This window comes from Schistocerca americana, chromosome 6 (genome assembly GCF_021461395.2).
Source record: "Schistocerca americana isolate TAMUIC-IGC-003095 chromosome 6, iqSchAmer2.1, whole genome shotgun sequence".
In the NCBI taxonomy this organism is placed as follows: Eukaryota; Metazoa; Arthropoda; class Insecta; order Orthoptera; family Acrididae; genus Schistocerca; species Schistocerca americana.
In genome coordinates this window covers 24,154,266-24,167,813 of record NC_060124.1, presented here as the reverse complement: position 1 = coordinate 24,167,813, position 13,548 = coordinate 24,154,266, and the positions used below count along the sequence as shown (strand labels likewise).

Sequence of the window (13,548 nt, the reverse complement as noted above, 5' to 3'; positions counted from 1 at the left end):
CGGCTGTTGACGTTAGTGTGTAGAATCTGAGTCTGGCGGTATACCATATCATCCACACAATTCCGAAGACTTCAGGGCAGGCAAGTGCGAGAATTATCGCGCAGTCAGCTTGTTAAGATGCTGAAACGAGAAATATATAGAAGATTGGGGAAAAATTGATGATGTGTTACACGACGATCAGTTTTTTTTGGCATTCCAGTACGATTATGCCATAGGTGGTAAATCATTGGAAGCGGTAACGACCGTAAAATACTTAGGAGTTACTATCCGGAGCGATCTGAAGTGGAATGATCACATAAAACAAATAGTGGGAAAAGCAGGCGCCAGGTTGAGATTCATAGGAAGAATTCTAAGAAAATGTGACTCATCGACGAAAGAAGTAGCTTACAAAACGCTTGTTCGTCCGATTCTTGAGTATTGCTCATCAGTATGGGACCCTTACCAGGTTGGATTAATGGAAGAGATAGACATGATCCAGCGAAAAGCAGCGCGATTCGTCATGGGGACATTTAGTCAGCGCGAGAGCGTTACGGAGATGCTGAACAAGCTCCAGTGGCGGACACTTCAAGAAAGGCGTTACGCAATACGGAGAGGTTTATTATCGAAATTACGAGAGAGCACATTCCGGGAAGAGATGGGCAACACATTACTACCGCCCACATATATCTCGCGTAATGATCACAACGAAAAGATCCGAGAAATTAGAGCAAATACGGAGACTTACAAGCAGTCGTTCTTCCCACGCACAATTCGTGAATGGAACAGGGAAGGAGGGATCAGATAGTGGTACAATAAGTACCCTCCGCCACACACCGTAAGGTGGCTCGCGGAGTATAGATGTAGATGTAGATGTAAAGGCACCAGAGACGCAGTTTTGACGTTGCAGTTGATAATGGAAGCAAGACTAAATATAAATCAAGACACATTCATAGGATTTATCGAGCTGAGAAAAGCGTTAGACAGTGTAAAATGGTGCAAGATGTACGAAATTCTGAAAAAATACGCGCAAGATATTGGGGAAGTTGGGTAATACACAGTATGTACAAGAGTTAAGAGGGAGCAATAACGTCGCCCTTTACATTACCGGCCGTCCAACGGCCTTGCCGCCGTGGTAACACCGGTTCCCGGCAGATCACCGACGTTAAGCGCTGCCGGGCTGGGCTAGCACTTGGATGGGTGACCATCCGTTCTGCCGAGCCTTTTGGCAAGCAGGGTGCACTCAGCCCTTGTGAGGCAAACTGTGGAGATACTTGATTGAGAAGTAGCGGCTTCGGTCTCGGAAACTGGCATACGGCCGGGAAAGCGGTGTGCTGACCACATGCCCCTCCATATCCGCATCCAGTGACGCCTATGAATTGAGGATGACACGGCAGCCGGTCAGTACCGTTGGGCCTGTATGGCCTGTTCGTGAGGAGTTTACATTACCGGCTTTCGTGAAAATATGTTTGACCGTGTTCTGACAAGTCTGTCGTTTCCGAAGGAAAACGTAACACCAGTTAGTGAGGGATAGGTTTATAACAAGTTAATCGTATCTCTGAGGACAAGTTATTCTGTTTACTCTACTTTCAGTTAAAAGTAGTTCAATGATCAAGAACTGTATCATCATTCACGTATAGTTCCAACGAATAGGATTAGCACAGAATTGTAGATACAAAACAATTAACTTTACTAATACTTTTGGAATAAATGAAAAAACGCTCGGCAGCCAATTTGGGCACTGTCTATTCACTAAGTAATTAAAACTGAGAGCAAAACAAGTAATAATTTGAAGACGCCTGGCAACAGATGGCCACACACATGTTTGTAGTAACAAAACACGGCACGAAATGATAATGAGAAAGAAGTTCAGTCATTACTACACTCGTTACTAAACGCAATGAAATCAATTTGGAATAAATAAATCTCACACTGACTGGAAACTGCCTACTTTTATGCTTTATGCTAAATAGTTGCGACATCTCACGGTAGCGTTTAGTTATTTTTGCTAACTTGGGAACTGGCAATGAAACACGAAAGAAAACTTAAATCGTCTTTAGGATTAGTTATCTTTTAAATAAAATCTGTAGTTTGAAGTACCAGGAATTAATTTACTTTGGGATAACAGAATTTACTTTTGATCTTCAAGAATAACTGTTCCTCTAAACAACATTTATCCCAACAATGAAGTTACTGAACTGCGTTAAAAATAACTTTACTTCTGCTTTCAAAATTATTTTTGCTTTTGAAATAAACAACACTCAGAGTGTTCCAGTAACAGGTATGGACATGGCCCTCTTGATAATAATGACTTGGGATAATTATTAGGTTAATGTTTCTAACTTTTGCACACATTATTATTAAAACGAAAAGTTTACCAATATAACTGGTTACTGCCGTTAGAATACCAAAAAAAACGTGAATTAAGTGGAACAGTCTTCCTGTCTTTCGATGTTGAATAGATGAAGCTGTAGTGGCCGTCGACAATGAAGCAGTAGCTCTAGACAAAATTTGCGAGCACATATTTACTTAGCAATGACCACTGGCGGACCAAAATTGTATCACTGCATAGCACATAGTTCAGGAGGTACAATGTCATGAACATTGTGCTGCGTGAAAATTAAACTCTTGGGCAAAATTTACTACACGCTTGACTCATCAGCCTTCTGACTGGTCTGGTGGAACACGCCATGAGTTCCTCTGCACCTGGATGTGAATGGAGCCGCCCACGCTCATCAGTTGTTATCGTGCCGCCAGAGACTATTTCTCACAATGACTTCGCACGCGACTCGCGTGTCCGATCACGTGAGACCACAGGCAAGGGCCTGTGCAGCTCGCACGTTCTGACGTCATTCCACTCACGTCGAGGCACGCCGCTGAACAATGCATATCCGTAACATTTCCCTAATCAGTATTAACCCAGTGTAAATTACAGTTATTTACATTATCCTTACACAGATCATTAAACATTCTTTACACATACAAATATCTTTCGATGTTTGCAAATAAATCGAAACACAATATTTATAGCATATAAAGCAAAAAATTTTTAAATACGTACATCTGCATTTAAGTGTTACAAGACCAAGAACGAAGTACTCGGATTGAAAAGGGTGTAACACAGGGATGTAGTCTTTGGCCAGTCAATCTATACATCGAAGAAACAATGATGGAAACAAATAAAAGGTCGAGGATTTGAATTACTCCGAGCTAGGTGGTGCGCTGGTAGCACACTGATTTATTTTGCCTCTTTTCTCTACTGGAAACATTCCACGTTACTTTTTATGACACAGTAATTCTTTGCCGGCCGCGGTGGTCTAGCGGTTCTAGGCGCGCAGTCCGGAACCGCGCGACTGCTACGGTCGCAGGTTCGAATCCTGCCTCGGGCATGGATGTGTGTGATGTCCTTAGGTTAGTTAGGTTTAAGTAGTTCTAAGTTCTAGGGGACTGATGACCACAGTAGTTAAGTCCCATAGTGCTCAGAGCCATTTTTGAACAGTAATTCTTTCATTCGCGTAGTTCTTCGAATTAGATTCGTATCTTTACCAGACAGAACAGGCAATGTACGAGGTGCGACAATAAAGTAATGAGACTGATGCGAAAAAAATGTTGCTTACCGGTTTTGTCAAGTTTAGTGTTGTTTCCTTCAAAGTACTTCCCTTCTGATTGAACACACTCTTTCCAGCGCTTCTGCCATTGATGGTAACATTTCTGGAACTCATCTTCTGTAATATCCTCCAAGACGCTCGTCACAGCTTTTTGGACATCTTGTGTTGTTTGAAAATGGTGTCCGTTGACCGCCGTTTTGACTCTTGGAAATAGAAAAATTCGCACAGAGCGATATCTGGTGAATAAGGTGGCTGTGGTAGTACTGATATTTGTTTTTAGGTTAAAAACTGCTGTACTGACAGAGCAGTATAGGATGGCGCATTATCGTGATGCAGAATCCAATTATCAGCAATGTTGGCACGGACACAAAGACCTCTTTTACGAAATCTTTCTAAAATTTCTTTGTAGTAATACTGGTTAACTGTTTCTTCAGGAGGCACCCACTCTATATGAACAATTCCCTTAAAATCAAAGGAGGACACCAGCATGCATGGTCGTCCACTGCGGTCTTCATCTTCAACATTCGTTCTGGTTCCAGTAAACATTTTATGCCAACGAAAAACTTGAGCTCTTGACAAAACCACCTCTTCAAAAGCCTTCTGAAGCTTACCGTAAGTTGTCGTTGCGTTTTCACCCAATTTCACGCAAAAAGAAATGGCATACCGTTGCGCAATATAATGCGGTTCCATTTCTGTGACGAGAGACACAAACACGTGTTAACTTGTTGCAGCACAACTCACGACTGAGCAGTTGCATCGATGTGCCACTTGGACTAGGAGCAGCTTATAGACCAAGGTCAAAGATATTGCGCCTACGCAAACCTGCAGGGTTGCCACATCTTGCAAAGAAAATCAGTCTCATTACTTTATTGTCGCACCACATACATAAGTCATAAAATCTGGTAACACATTCGAAACAAGACTCAACTGCGCAGAACCTTAACCACAACCACATTTCAACACAGACTGCTACACGTGGCCTCAAAAATAATTTTCAAAGAAGTTAGAGCGATCTACGCTATGACATCAGTTTTGTAATTTAGGAGACAGAGATTCATGCATTACCGTAAAATAAAATTTGTATTAATATTAATAATTATTTACATCCGATTCAATTTAAATGTACGGGGGAGGGGGCGTTCAGTAAATAACGGAACAGATTTGTTTTCTGAGAGCAGGTTGGTTTTATTCAGGGTTCCAATACTACTCGTTATTTTCCACTCTTTTGGCTGAAAACCCTATTTTCAATATACACTCCTGGAAATTGAAATAAGAACACCGTGAATTCATTGTCCTAGGAAGGGGAAACTTTATTGACACATTCCTGGGGTCAGATACATCACATGATCACACTGACAGAACCACAGGCACATAGACACAGGCAACAAAGCATGCACAATGTCGGCACTAGTACAGTGTATATCCACCTTTCGCAGCAATGCAGGCTGCTATTCTCCCATGGAGACGATCGTAGAGATGCTGGATGTAGTCCTGTGGAACGGCTTGCCATGCCATTTCCACCTGGCGCCTCACTTGGACCAGCGTTCGTGCTGGACGTGCAGACCGCGTGAGACGACGCTTCATCCAGTCCCAAACATGCTCAATGGGGGACAGATCCGGAGATCTTGCTGGCCAGGGTAGTTGACTTACACCTTCTAGAGCACGTTGGGTGGCACGGGATACATGCGGACGTGCATTGTCCTGTTGGAACAGCAAGTTCCCTTGCCGGTCTAGGAATGGTAGAACGATGGGTTCGATGACGGTTTGGATGTACCGTGCACTCGACGATCACCAGTGGTGTACGGCCAGTGTAGGAGATCGCTCCCCACACCATGATGCCGGGTGTTGGCCCTGTGTGCCTCGGTCGTATGCAGTCCTGATTGTGGCGCTCACCTGCACGGCGCCAAACACGCATACGACCATCATTGGCACCAAGGCAGAAGCGACTCTCATCGCTGAAGACGACACGTCTCCATTCGTCCCTCCATTCACGCCTGTCGCGACACCACTGGAGGCGGGCTGCACGATGTTGGGGCGTGAGCGGAAGACGGCCTAACGGTGTGCGGGACCGTAGCCCAGCTTCATGGAGACGGTTGCGAATGGTCGTCGCCGATACCCCAGGAGCAACAGTGTCCCTAATTTGCTGGGAAGTGGCGGTGCGGTCCCCTACGGCACTGCGTAGGATCCTATGGTCTTGGCGTGCATCCGTGCGTCGCTGCGGTCCGGTCCCAGGTCGACGGGCACGTGCACCTTCCGCCGACCACTGGCGACAACATCGATGTACTGTGGAGACCTCACGCCCCACGTGTTGAGCAATTCGGCGGTACGTCCACCCGGCCTCCCGCATGCCCACTATACGCCCTCGCTCAAAGTCCGTCAACTGCACATACGGTTCACGTCCACGCTGTCGCGGCATGCTACCAGTGTTAAAGACTGCGATGGAGCTCCGTATGCCACGGCAAACTGGCTGACACTGACTGCGGCGGTGCACAAATGCTGCGCAGCTAGCGCCATTCGGCGGCCAACACCGCGGTTCCTGGTGTGTCCGCTGTGCCGTGCGTGTGATCATTGCTTGTACAGCCCTCTCGCAGTGTCTGGAGCAAGTATGGTGGGTCTGACACACCGGTGTCAATGTGTTCTTTTTTCCATTTCCAGCAGTGTAATTTCCGTTCAGTGCGACGGCCTTACCCCACCTTACTGGGAGGGCCTGGGTGCCTGCACCGTACCACTCTACTGGTCGACGTCGCAGCCAACATCTTGCTGTCCTTGCTGCGTCAATAATCATCGACGAACTGCTTTCCGTGGAGCGCATCCCGCATTGTGCCACACAGATGGAATTCGGAATTTGCGAGATCCGGGCTGTAGGATGGATGGGAAAGAACAGTCCAATAAAGTTTTGCGAGCTCCTTTTGGTTGTGCAGACTTGCGCGAGCCCTTGGGTTTATCAAGGAGAAGGAGAAATTCGTTTGAATTTTTGTGACCAAGAAAACGCTGAAGCGACGGTTAAGTTTCCCGAGGGTACGCCATGAGGGAGGACATCAAACCAAATAACCCCTTCAGAGTTTCAGAACAATGTCGCCATGAATTTACCGGCTTTGAACTTTTTCTTCGGAGGACAGCTCGTGTGGAGACACTCCATGGATTGCTGTTATGTTTCCGGTTCGAAGTTACGAAACTCAGCGTCGTAGGGCAGTGGTTAGCACACGGGACTTACACTCAGTACGACAGTACAAATCCGCGTCCGGCCATCCTGATTCAGGTTTTCCGTGATTTCCCTAAGTCGCTTAAGGCAAATGCCAGGAAGGTTCGGTTTGCAAGGACACCGTCGCTTTCCTTCTCCGTCCTTCCCTAATCCGATCTTGTCTTCCGTCTCCAGTGACGTCGCTGTTGACGGGATGTTGAACACTAATCTCCTCCTCCTCGAAGTGATAAACCCATGTTTCATTGTCTTTGACGGCGTACGACAATAAATTGTCACCATCAGTCTCGTAATGCGCAAGCAATTCCGCACAGGTGGTCCATCGTTGCTTTTTATGGTATTGTATTAGGCGGTGAGGACCGAGCAGGCATTCACCCTTTAAGTACCCCAAGTAGTGGAAGAGTGTCTCAGCAGTGCCAACAGAGAACTTGAGCAGCGAGGTGTTTGGTCGTGATCCGTCGATCACTTCGAATGAGAGTGTCCGCACGTTCCAACATTGCGGCCGGCCGGGATGCGGAAGATCGGACAGTTTGCGCGACCTTGTTGCGATCATGAGACACCTCGCCCAACACTCACCATGCTTTTGTTCACTGCCAGGTTTCCGTAGACATTCTCCAAGCTCCTATGAATATCTACGATGCTCTGTGAGACGCCCTGCTAAACCCGCAGGACAGGACAGGTAGTTCAAGTTGTGGAAAGGGGCAAAATAAGCGGCTGCCAGTCACACTCGAACATACAACCTTTTATTTGATCAAACGTTAAAAGAGCCAAAAAATTAAAACAAAAAAACACAGCTTTAGTTTTGGAACTTAAGTAGCGGCTGAATGCGCCTTACAATCTCGTGCCTTAAGGGCAAGACCGCTTTAATTTAAAAACGGCTGAAAGCCAATAACTTAAAACTCAACCAAAATCAGAAATTTGAAAGGCAAAGCCTTATCTTAAAACAGTTTCTTGATTAGGTTGAAGGCCCAAAGGATCTTACACTTTAAGAGCAAACAACTTAAATTCAAAATCAGCTAATGGCCCAACACTTAAGACTCAATAACATTAATTTTAAAAATGCCAAAGGCTTTACGTAAAACAGTTCTTAAATTAGGCTCAAACCATCTGACGCCTTAAGGGCAAAACAACCTTAATCTAAAAATCGGCTAGAAGCCATACAAGTACAAGCAACAAGAACAAACAAGAAAAGGCAGTACACCCAAGGGCGCTCAGAAGTTCCGAGTGTCGGCCTGGAATTCAAATACTAACGCTCGCTTAGGTGAGACAGGCCCAACCATTGTCGATCCGACGACAACCCGGACCAAGCGACAGGATGTCCCAACAACCCACAACGGAATTCAAACGACACGATGTGGACAGTTGGGGCTGGCTGGTAGATTAAGTAAAGACTTAACTTTCGTGTCCGGGACCGGTGAGCCACGGGCCTCGTAGCAAGGGGAACATCCCCCTCACCACGACCGCGCGTGGACTCCGCCAGCGGCGCCGGCCAGACGCGCCACGGAGACTTCCTCGCTGCTCCACGCCAACCGATCAACTGCCCAGGCCCGGAAACGATGAAAGGGTCAAGGCCGATGAGACGACCAACCGAACGACCAACCAACGGTCGTCCCGCTCCAATCTCCCTCAGTAGGACAGTTCACGTGTGTCACCAGGGGTCGGCGAGTACTGGCTGTCGGCGCCTCACCGGCGCTCCGTCCCCCGACTTCACTGCTGCTGCGTCCCGACTGCACTGCTGGTCCGTCCCAAACTGACTGCCAGACACACGAAGACCCGGAAATACTATGGGTCGCCCCAGAGATGGTACGACAGTGCACTTATCGATACGTGCTGCTGCTGCTACTCACGGGCAAGTAAGGCAGAAGTCAGTGACGCCAGTAAATGGAATAAGAAAACGAGGCGGCAGTACCGTAATAGAAGGTGACGAACAATAAATGGGATAAACGCGACCCGTACACGGCTCACTCTGTTTTCTGCGAAAAGAAACTCAATGACAGCTGCCTGCTTGGAACACACCTGCATTACAGACGCCATTCTGAAGGCGACGTATGGCGCTGCTACCTACGATAACTTCATGAAGCAATTGTGGCTGAAGCGGGAATATTCCACAATTTAAAAAAAAAAAAAGTTCAAATGTGTGTGAAATCTTATGGGACTCAACTGCTGAGGTCATCAGCCCCTAAGCTTACACACTATTTAACCTAAATTATCCTAAGGACAAACACACACACACACACACACACACACACACACACACACACACACACACACACACACACACACACATGCCCGAGGAAGGACTCGTACCTCCGCCGGGACCAGCCGCACAGTCCATGACTGCAGCGCCTTAGGCCGCTCGGCTAATCCAGCGCGGCCCACAATTTTCAACAACAAATTCTGCATGTTTTTAACCGAAAGTGGCCGAGAAAAATGCTCCTCGTGAAAATGTCTGGATGACTAGCTATCTGGGGTCCACATACCGGATGATCAAAAAGTCAGTATAAATTTAAAAACTGAATAAATCACGGAATAATGTAGATAGAGAGGTACAAATTGACACACATGCTAGGAATGACATGGGGTTTTATTAGAACCAAAAAAATACAATAGTTCAAAAAAGTCCGACAGATGGCGCTGCATCTGATCAGAAAAGCAATAATTAGCATAACAAAGTAAGACAAAGCAAAGATGACGTTCTTTACAGGAAATGCTCAATATGTCCACCATCATTCCTCAACAATAGCTGTAGTCGAGGAATAATGTTGTGAACAGCACTGTAAAGCATGTCCGGAGTTATGGTGAGGTATTGGCGTCGGATGTTGTCTTTCAGCATACCTAGAGATGTCGGTCGATCACGAGACACTTGCGACTTTAGGTAACCCCAAAGCCAATAATCGCACGGACTGAGGTCTGACGACCTGGGAGACCAAGCATGACGAAAGTGGCGGCTGAGCATTCGCCCATCACCAAACGACGAACATCTGTTGGACATTTCGTGAACTTTGTTGTTGTTGTTCTTAGAAAACCCTATGTCATTCCAAGCTCGTATGTCAATTTTTACCTCTATCTACATTATTCCGTGGTTTATTAAGTTTTCAAATTTATACTGACTTTTTGATCACCCGGTATTTTTGCATAACAAGCATACCGAATATTTTCATAGCTATCCGATAGGATAAAGAAGTAGAAATAATGAGTAAGTACAACAAAAGCCAGGCTTCCCCCCCGAAATCCGAGATTCTCGAAAATATTGGACAAAAGTGGTATCGATTGATTCCTAACAGAGAGACCGGAATCTACAGAATTAATTTGGAAAACAGAAAATCACCCCTGCGTTGATATATTCTCCAACAACATAATTTCATAAGTTACAGCTATTAAATCTGAAAATAAAAAAGAGAAAAGGAAACCTTATCATGTGGCTTTCTCCTATGCTGTTATGCGGACTGTAAGTAAAATTTCGTTACTTGTTATTCTTTGTGGTGTGGTAGTTTCAATAGCTAACAATGTATCAGCCAGCCGGCGCGCTAATGAAGGCCCGTGTGTTCCAGAGCCCCTCGCCAGTGATGTGTCCGTCGCCGGAGTACCTGTACGCGTTCCCGCCGCCGCCGCCGCCCCCTCCGGGCTACGACATGATGGGCTACGTGCCGCTGGAGCCCCCGGGGCCCCCGGAGGACCCGGCGGCGCAGACCGCCGCCATCATCGCCAGTCAGTCGCAGGACTACGTCGACGAGAAGCTCGCAGAGTACCAGGCCACCATACAGCAGCTGCAAGGTCGGTCCCTGCGCTGTTATCCTACATCGTATTTGTATGAACGCAGGCTCTCCCACCAGTACGACTCTCAAGGAGACCACACGACCAAGGGATTTTACTTTTTTTTATAGTACACTACTGCCCATTAAAAGTGCTACACCAAGAAGAAATGCAGATGATAAACGGGTATTCATTGGACAAATATATTATACTAGAACTGACATGTGATTACATTTTCACGCAGTTTGGGTGCATAGATCCTGAGAAATCAGTACCCAGAACAACCACCTCTGGCCGTAATAACGGCCTTGATAAGCCTGGGCATTGAATCAGAGCTTGGATGGCGTGTACAGGTTCAGCTGCCCATGCAGCTTCAACACGATACCACAGTTCATCAAGAGCAGGTACTGGCGTATTGTGACGAGCCAGTTGCTCGGCCACCATTGACCAGACGTTTTCAGTTGGTGAGAGATCTGGAGAATGTGCTGGCCAGGGCAGCAGTCCAACATTTTCTGTATCCAGAAATTCCCGTACAGGACCTGCAACATGCGGTCGTGCATTATCCTGCTGAAATGTAGGGTTTCGCAGGGATCGAATGAAAGGTAGAGTCACGGATCGTAACACATCTGAAATGTAACGTCCACTGTTCAAAGTGCCGTCAATGCGAACAAGAGGTGACCGAGACGTGGCTTCCCATACCATCACGCTGGGTGATACGCTAGTATGGCGATGACGAATACACGCTTCCAATGTGCGTTCACCGCTATGTCACTAAACACGGATGCGACCATCACGATGCTGTAAACAGAACCTGGATTCATCCGAAAAAATGACGTTTTGCCATTCGCACACCCAGGTTCGTCGTTGAGTTCACCATCGCAGGCGCTCCTGTCTGTGATGCAGCGTCAAGGCTAACCGCAGCCATGGTCTCCGAGCTGATAGTCCATGGTGCTGCAAACGTCGTACAACTGTTCGTGCAGATGGTTGTTGTCTTGCAAACGTCCCCATCTGTTGACCCAGGGATCGAGACATGGCTGCACGATCCGTTACAATCATGCGGATAAGATGCCTGTCATCTCGACTACTAGTGATACGAGGCCGTTGGGATCCAGCACGGCGTTCCGTACTACCCTCCTGAACCCACCGATTCCATATTCTGCTAACAGTCATTGGATCTCGACCTACTCGAGCAGCAGTGTCGCGACACGATAAATCGCAATCGCGATAGGCTACAAACCGACCTTTATCCAAGTCGGAAACGTGATGGTACCCATTTCTCCTCCTTACACGAGGCATCACAACAACGTTCCACCAGCCAAAGCCGGTCAACTGCTGTTTGTGTATGAGTAATCGGTTGAAATCTTTCCTCATGTCAGCACGTTGTGGGTGTCGCTACCGGCGCCAAACTTGGGAGAATGCTCTCAAAAGCTAATCATTTGCATATCACAGCATCTTATTCTTGTTGGTTAAATTTCGCGTCTGTAGCACGTCATCTTCGTGATGTAGCAATTTTAATGGCCAGTAGTGTAGATGAATTTCAAAATCCAAATATCAATCGCTTGTAGCAGTTCGATGCAACTCTCAAAAAATCTCGACAAAATATAGTTTTGCGTGTGCCTTTAACTCACTAGAGTTAGGACGACTTGTTACTGGTGGGACAGATTGTTCTGTGTTGGAATGTTCACCTTCCACGAGGACGGCCTGGGATCATTTCCCGAGCGATAACTTTATAAACTAAGATGCATGTTCTAAGAGTGTGTCTGTGAACCGCAAAACATATAAAGATGAAAGAAAATCGATGGCGCTTGAGGCTGCTAATCGCAAGATACGTCATTAAAGTAAAAATTTCATCAAATATATTATATTAACTCACATCGATTTTTATGACAAATGCATTTCTTCTTATTTCTAATTATGCAGGGTGGAGCAGAGGAAAAGCACGTTTTTCATTATTGAATGACTGGGACACTGTTTCATAAAAATAAGCATTAATTGGTGGATTTTTTAATGCAGTTTTGAAATATTCATACTTTAATTAGGTTCGAAAAATAATGTCTTGGAGATGAGGTCCTTCTTGCTGGATACAAATTTGGATCCTCTCCCGAAAGTTAAGCATGGCTCTCTCCAACGTTTCATTCGGCACGGCTTCAATTTCCTGACGAATTCTTCAGGTCATCGATTGTGCGAGGTTTGTTCATGTAGACTTTTGAATTTAAATATCACTACAAAAATAAGTCGCATATCGACAAATCGGATGAACGAGGGGGGCCAGTAAACATCACCATATCTCGAAATAACATGTCCTGGGAACAATTGTCAAACCACTTCCATGCGTGCTCTCGCCGTGTGAGCTGTAGCACTATCCTGCTGAAACCATATTTCTCTCATGTTCACTTGACACCTTTCGTTTTCGAATAGGTCTTTAGGAGAGGAAATGAATTACTAAAAAAAATACAGGGTGTCATTTAAAAAAGTCATACCGCTGTTCATATCTTTGTAAAAAACAAAGCTACAACGAAGGCAATCATGCTGATTGATGTCCCCCCGACGGCTAAAGAACGTTTGCATCAAACATTTTGCAATTTGCATCTGGAGAAACAGTTATTTAGGGTGGTCAGGATAAATGGGACACCCTTTATATATTTACGCGATTCGTGCCCGTGGCTTCTTTCTCTTAATATATTCAAAATCTAACTTCCCAATCATACTTAATCACTGGAATTCCTAATTCGATAATGTTTAACTTTATGAAGTACCTAATAGTGCGTGTTTGGAGGGGGGGGGGGATAGGTCAGAGGCAGGGGGTCGGCCAAGACGTGAAAAATGGTACTGCAGAAGCAACAAATTACGGCAGTCTCGCTATGGTCTGTACATATTACTTCAGCACTTACGAAATATTGTTTCAGTATTTGCGCTGCTTTTCGCACGTAGAACTTGGTGCTTCCCCTGGATCGATAGCAACCTCAACGAAAAGGTGGAATATTTTCGACTTGAGAAATGGAGTTGATGTTA

General features: G+C 45.9%; 1 protein-coding gene across 1 annotated transcript in view; it reads left to right on the top strand.

Moving 5' to 3' along the window:
- LOC124619695 (vegetative cell wall protein gp1-like) overlaps window positions 1-13,548 on the top strand; it is a 50,627-nt gene that overhangs the window by 26,071 nt on the left and 11,008 nt on the right. Inside the window, exon 2 of the mRNA XM_047146250.1 lies at window positions 10,335-10,557. Coding sequence (XP_047002206.1) covers window positions 10,335-10,557 — 223 coding nt within the window. The remainder of the gene's footprint in view (window positions 1-10,334; window positions 10,558-13,548) is intronic.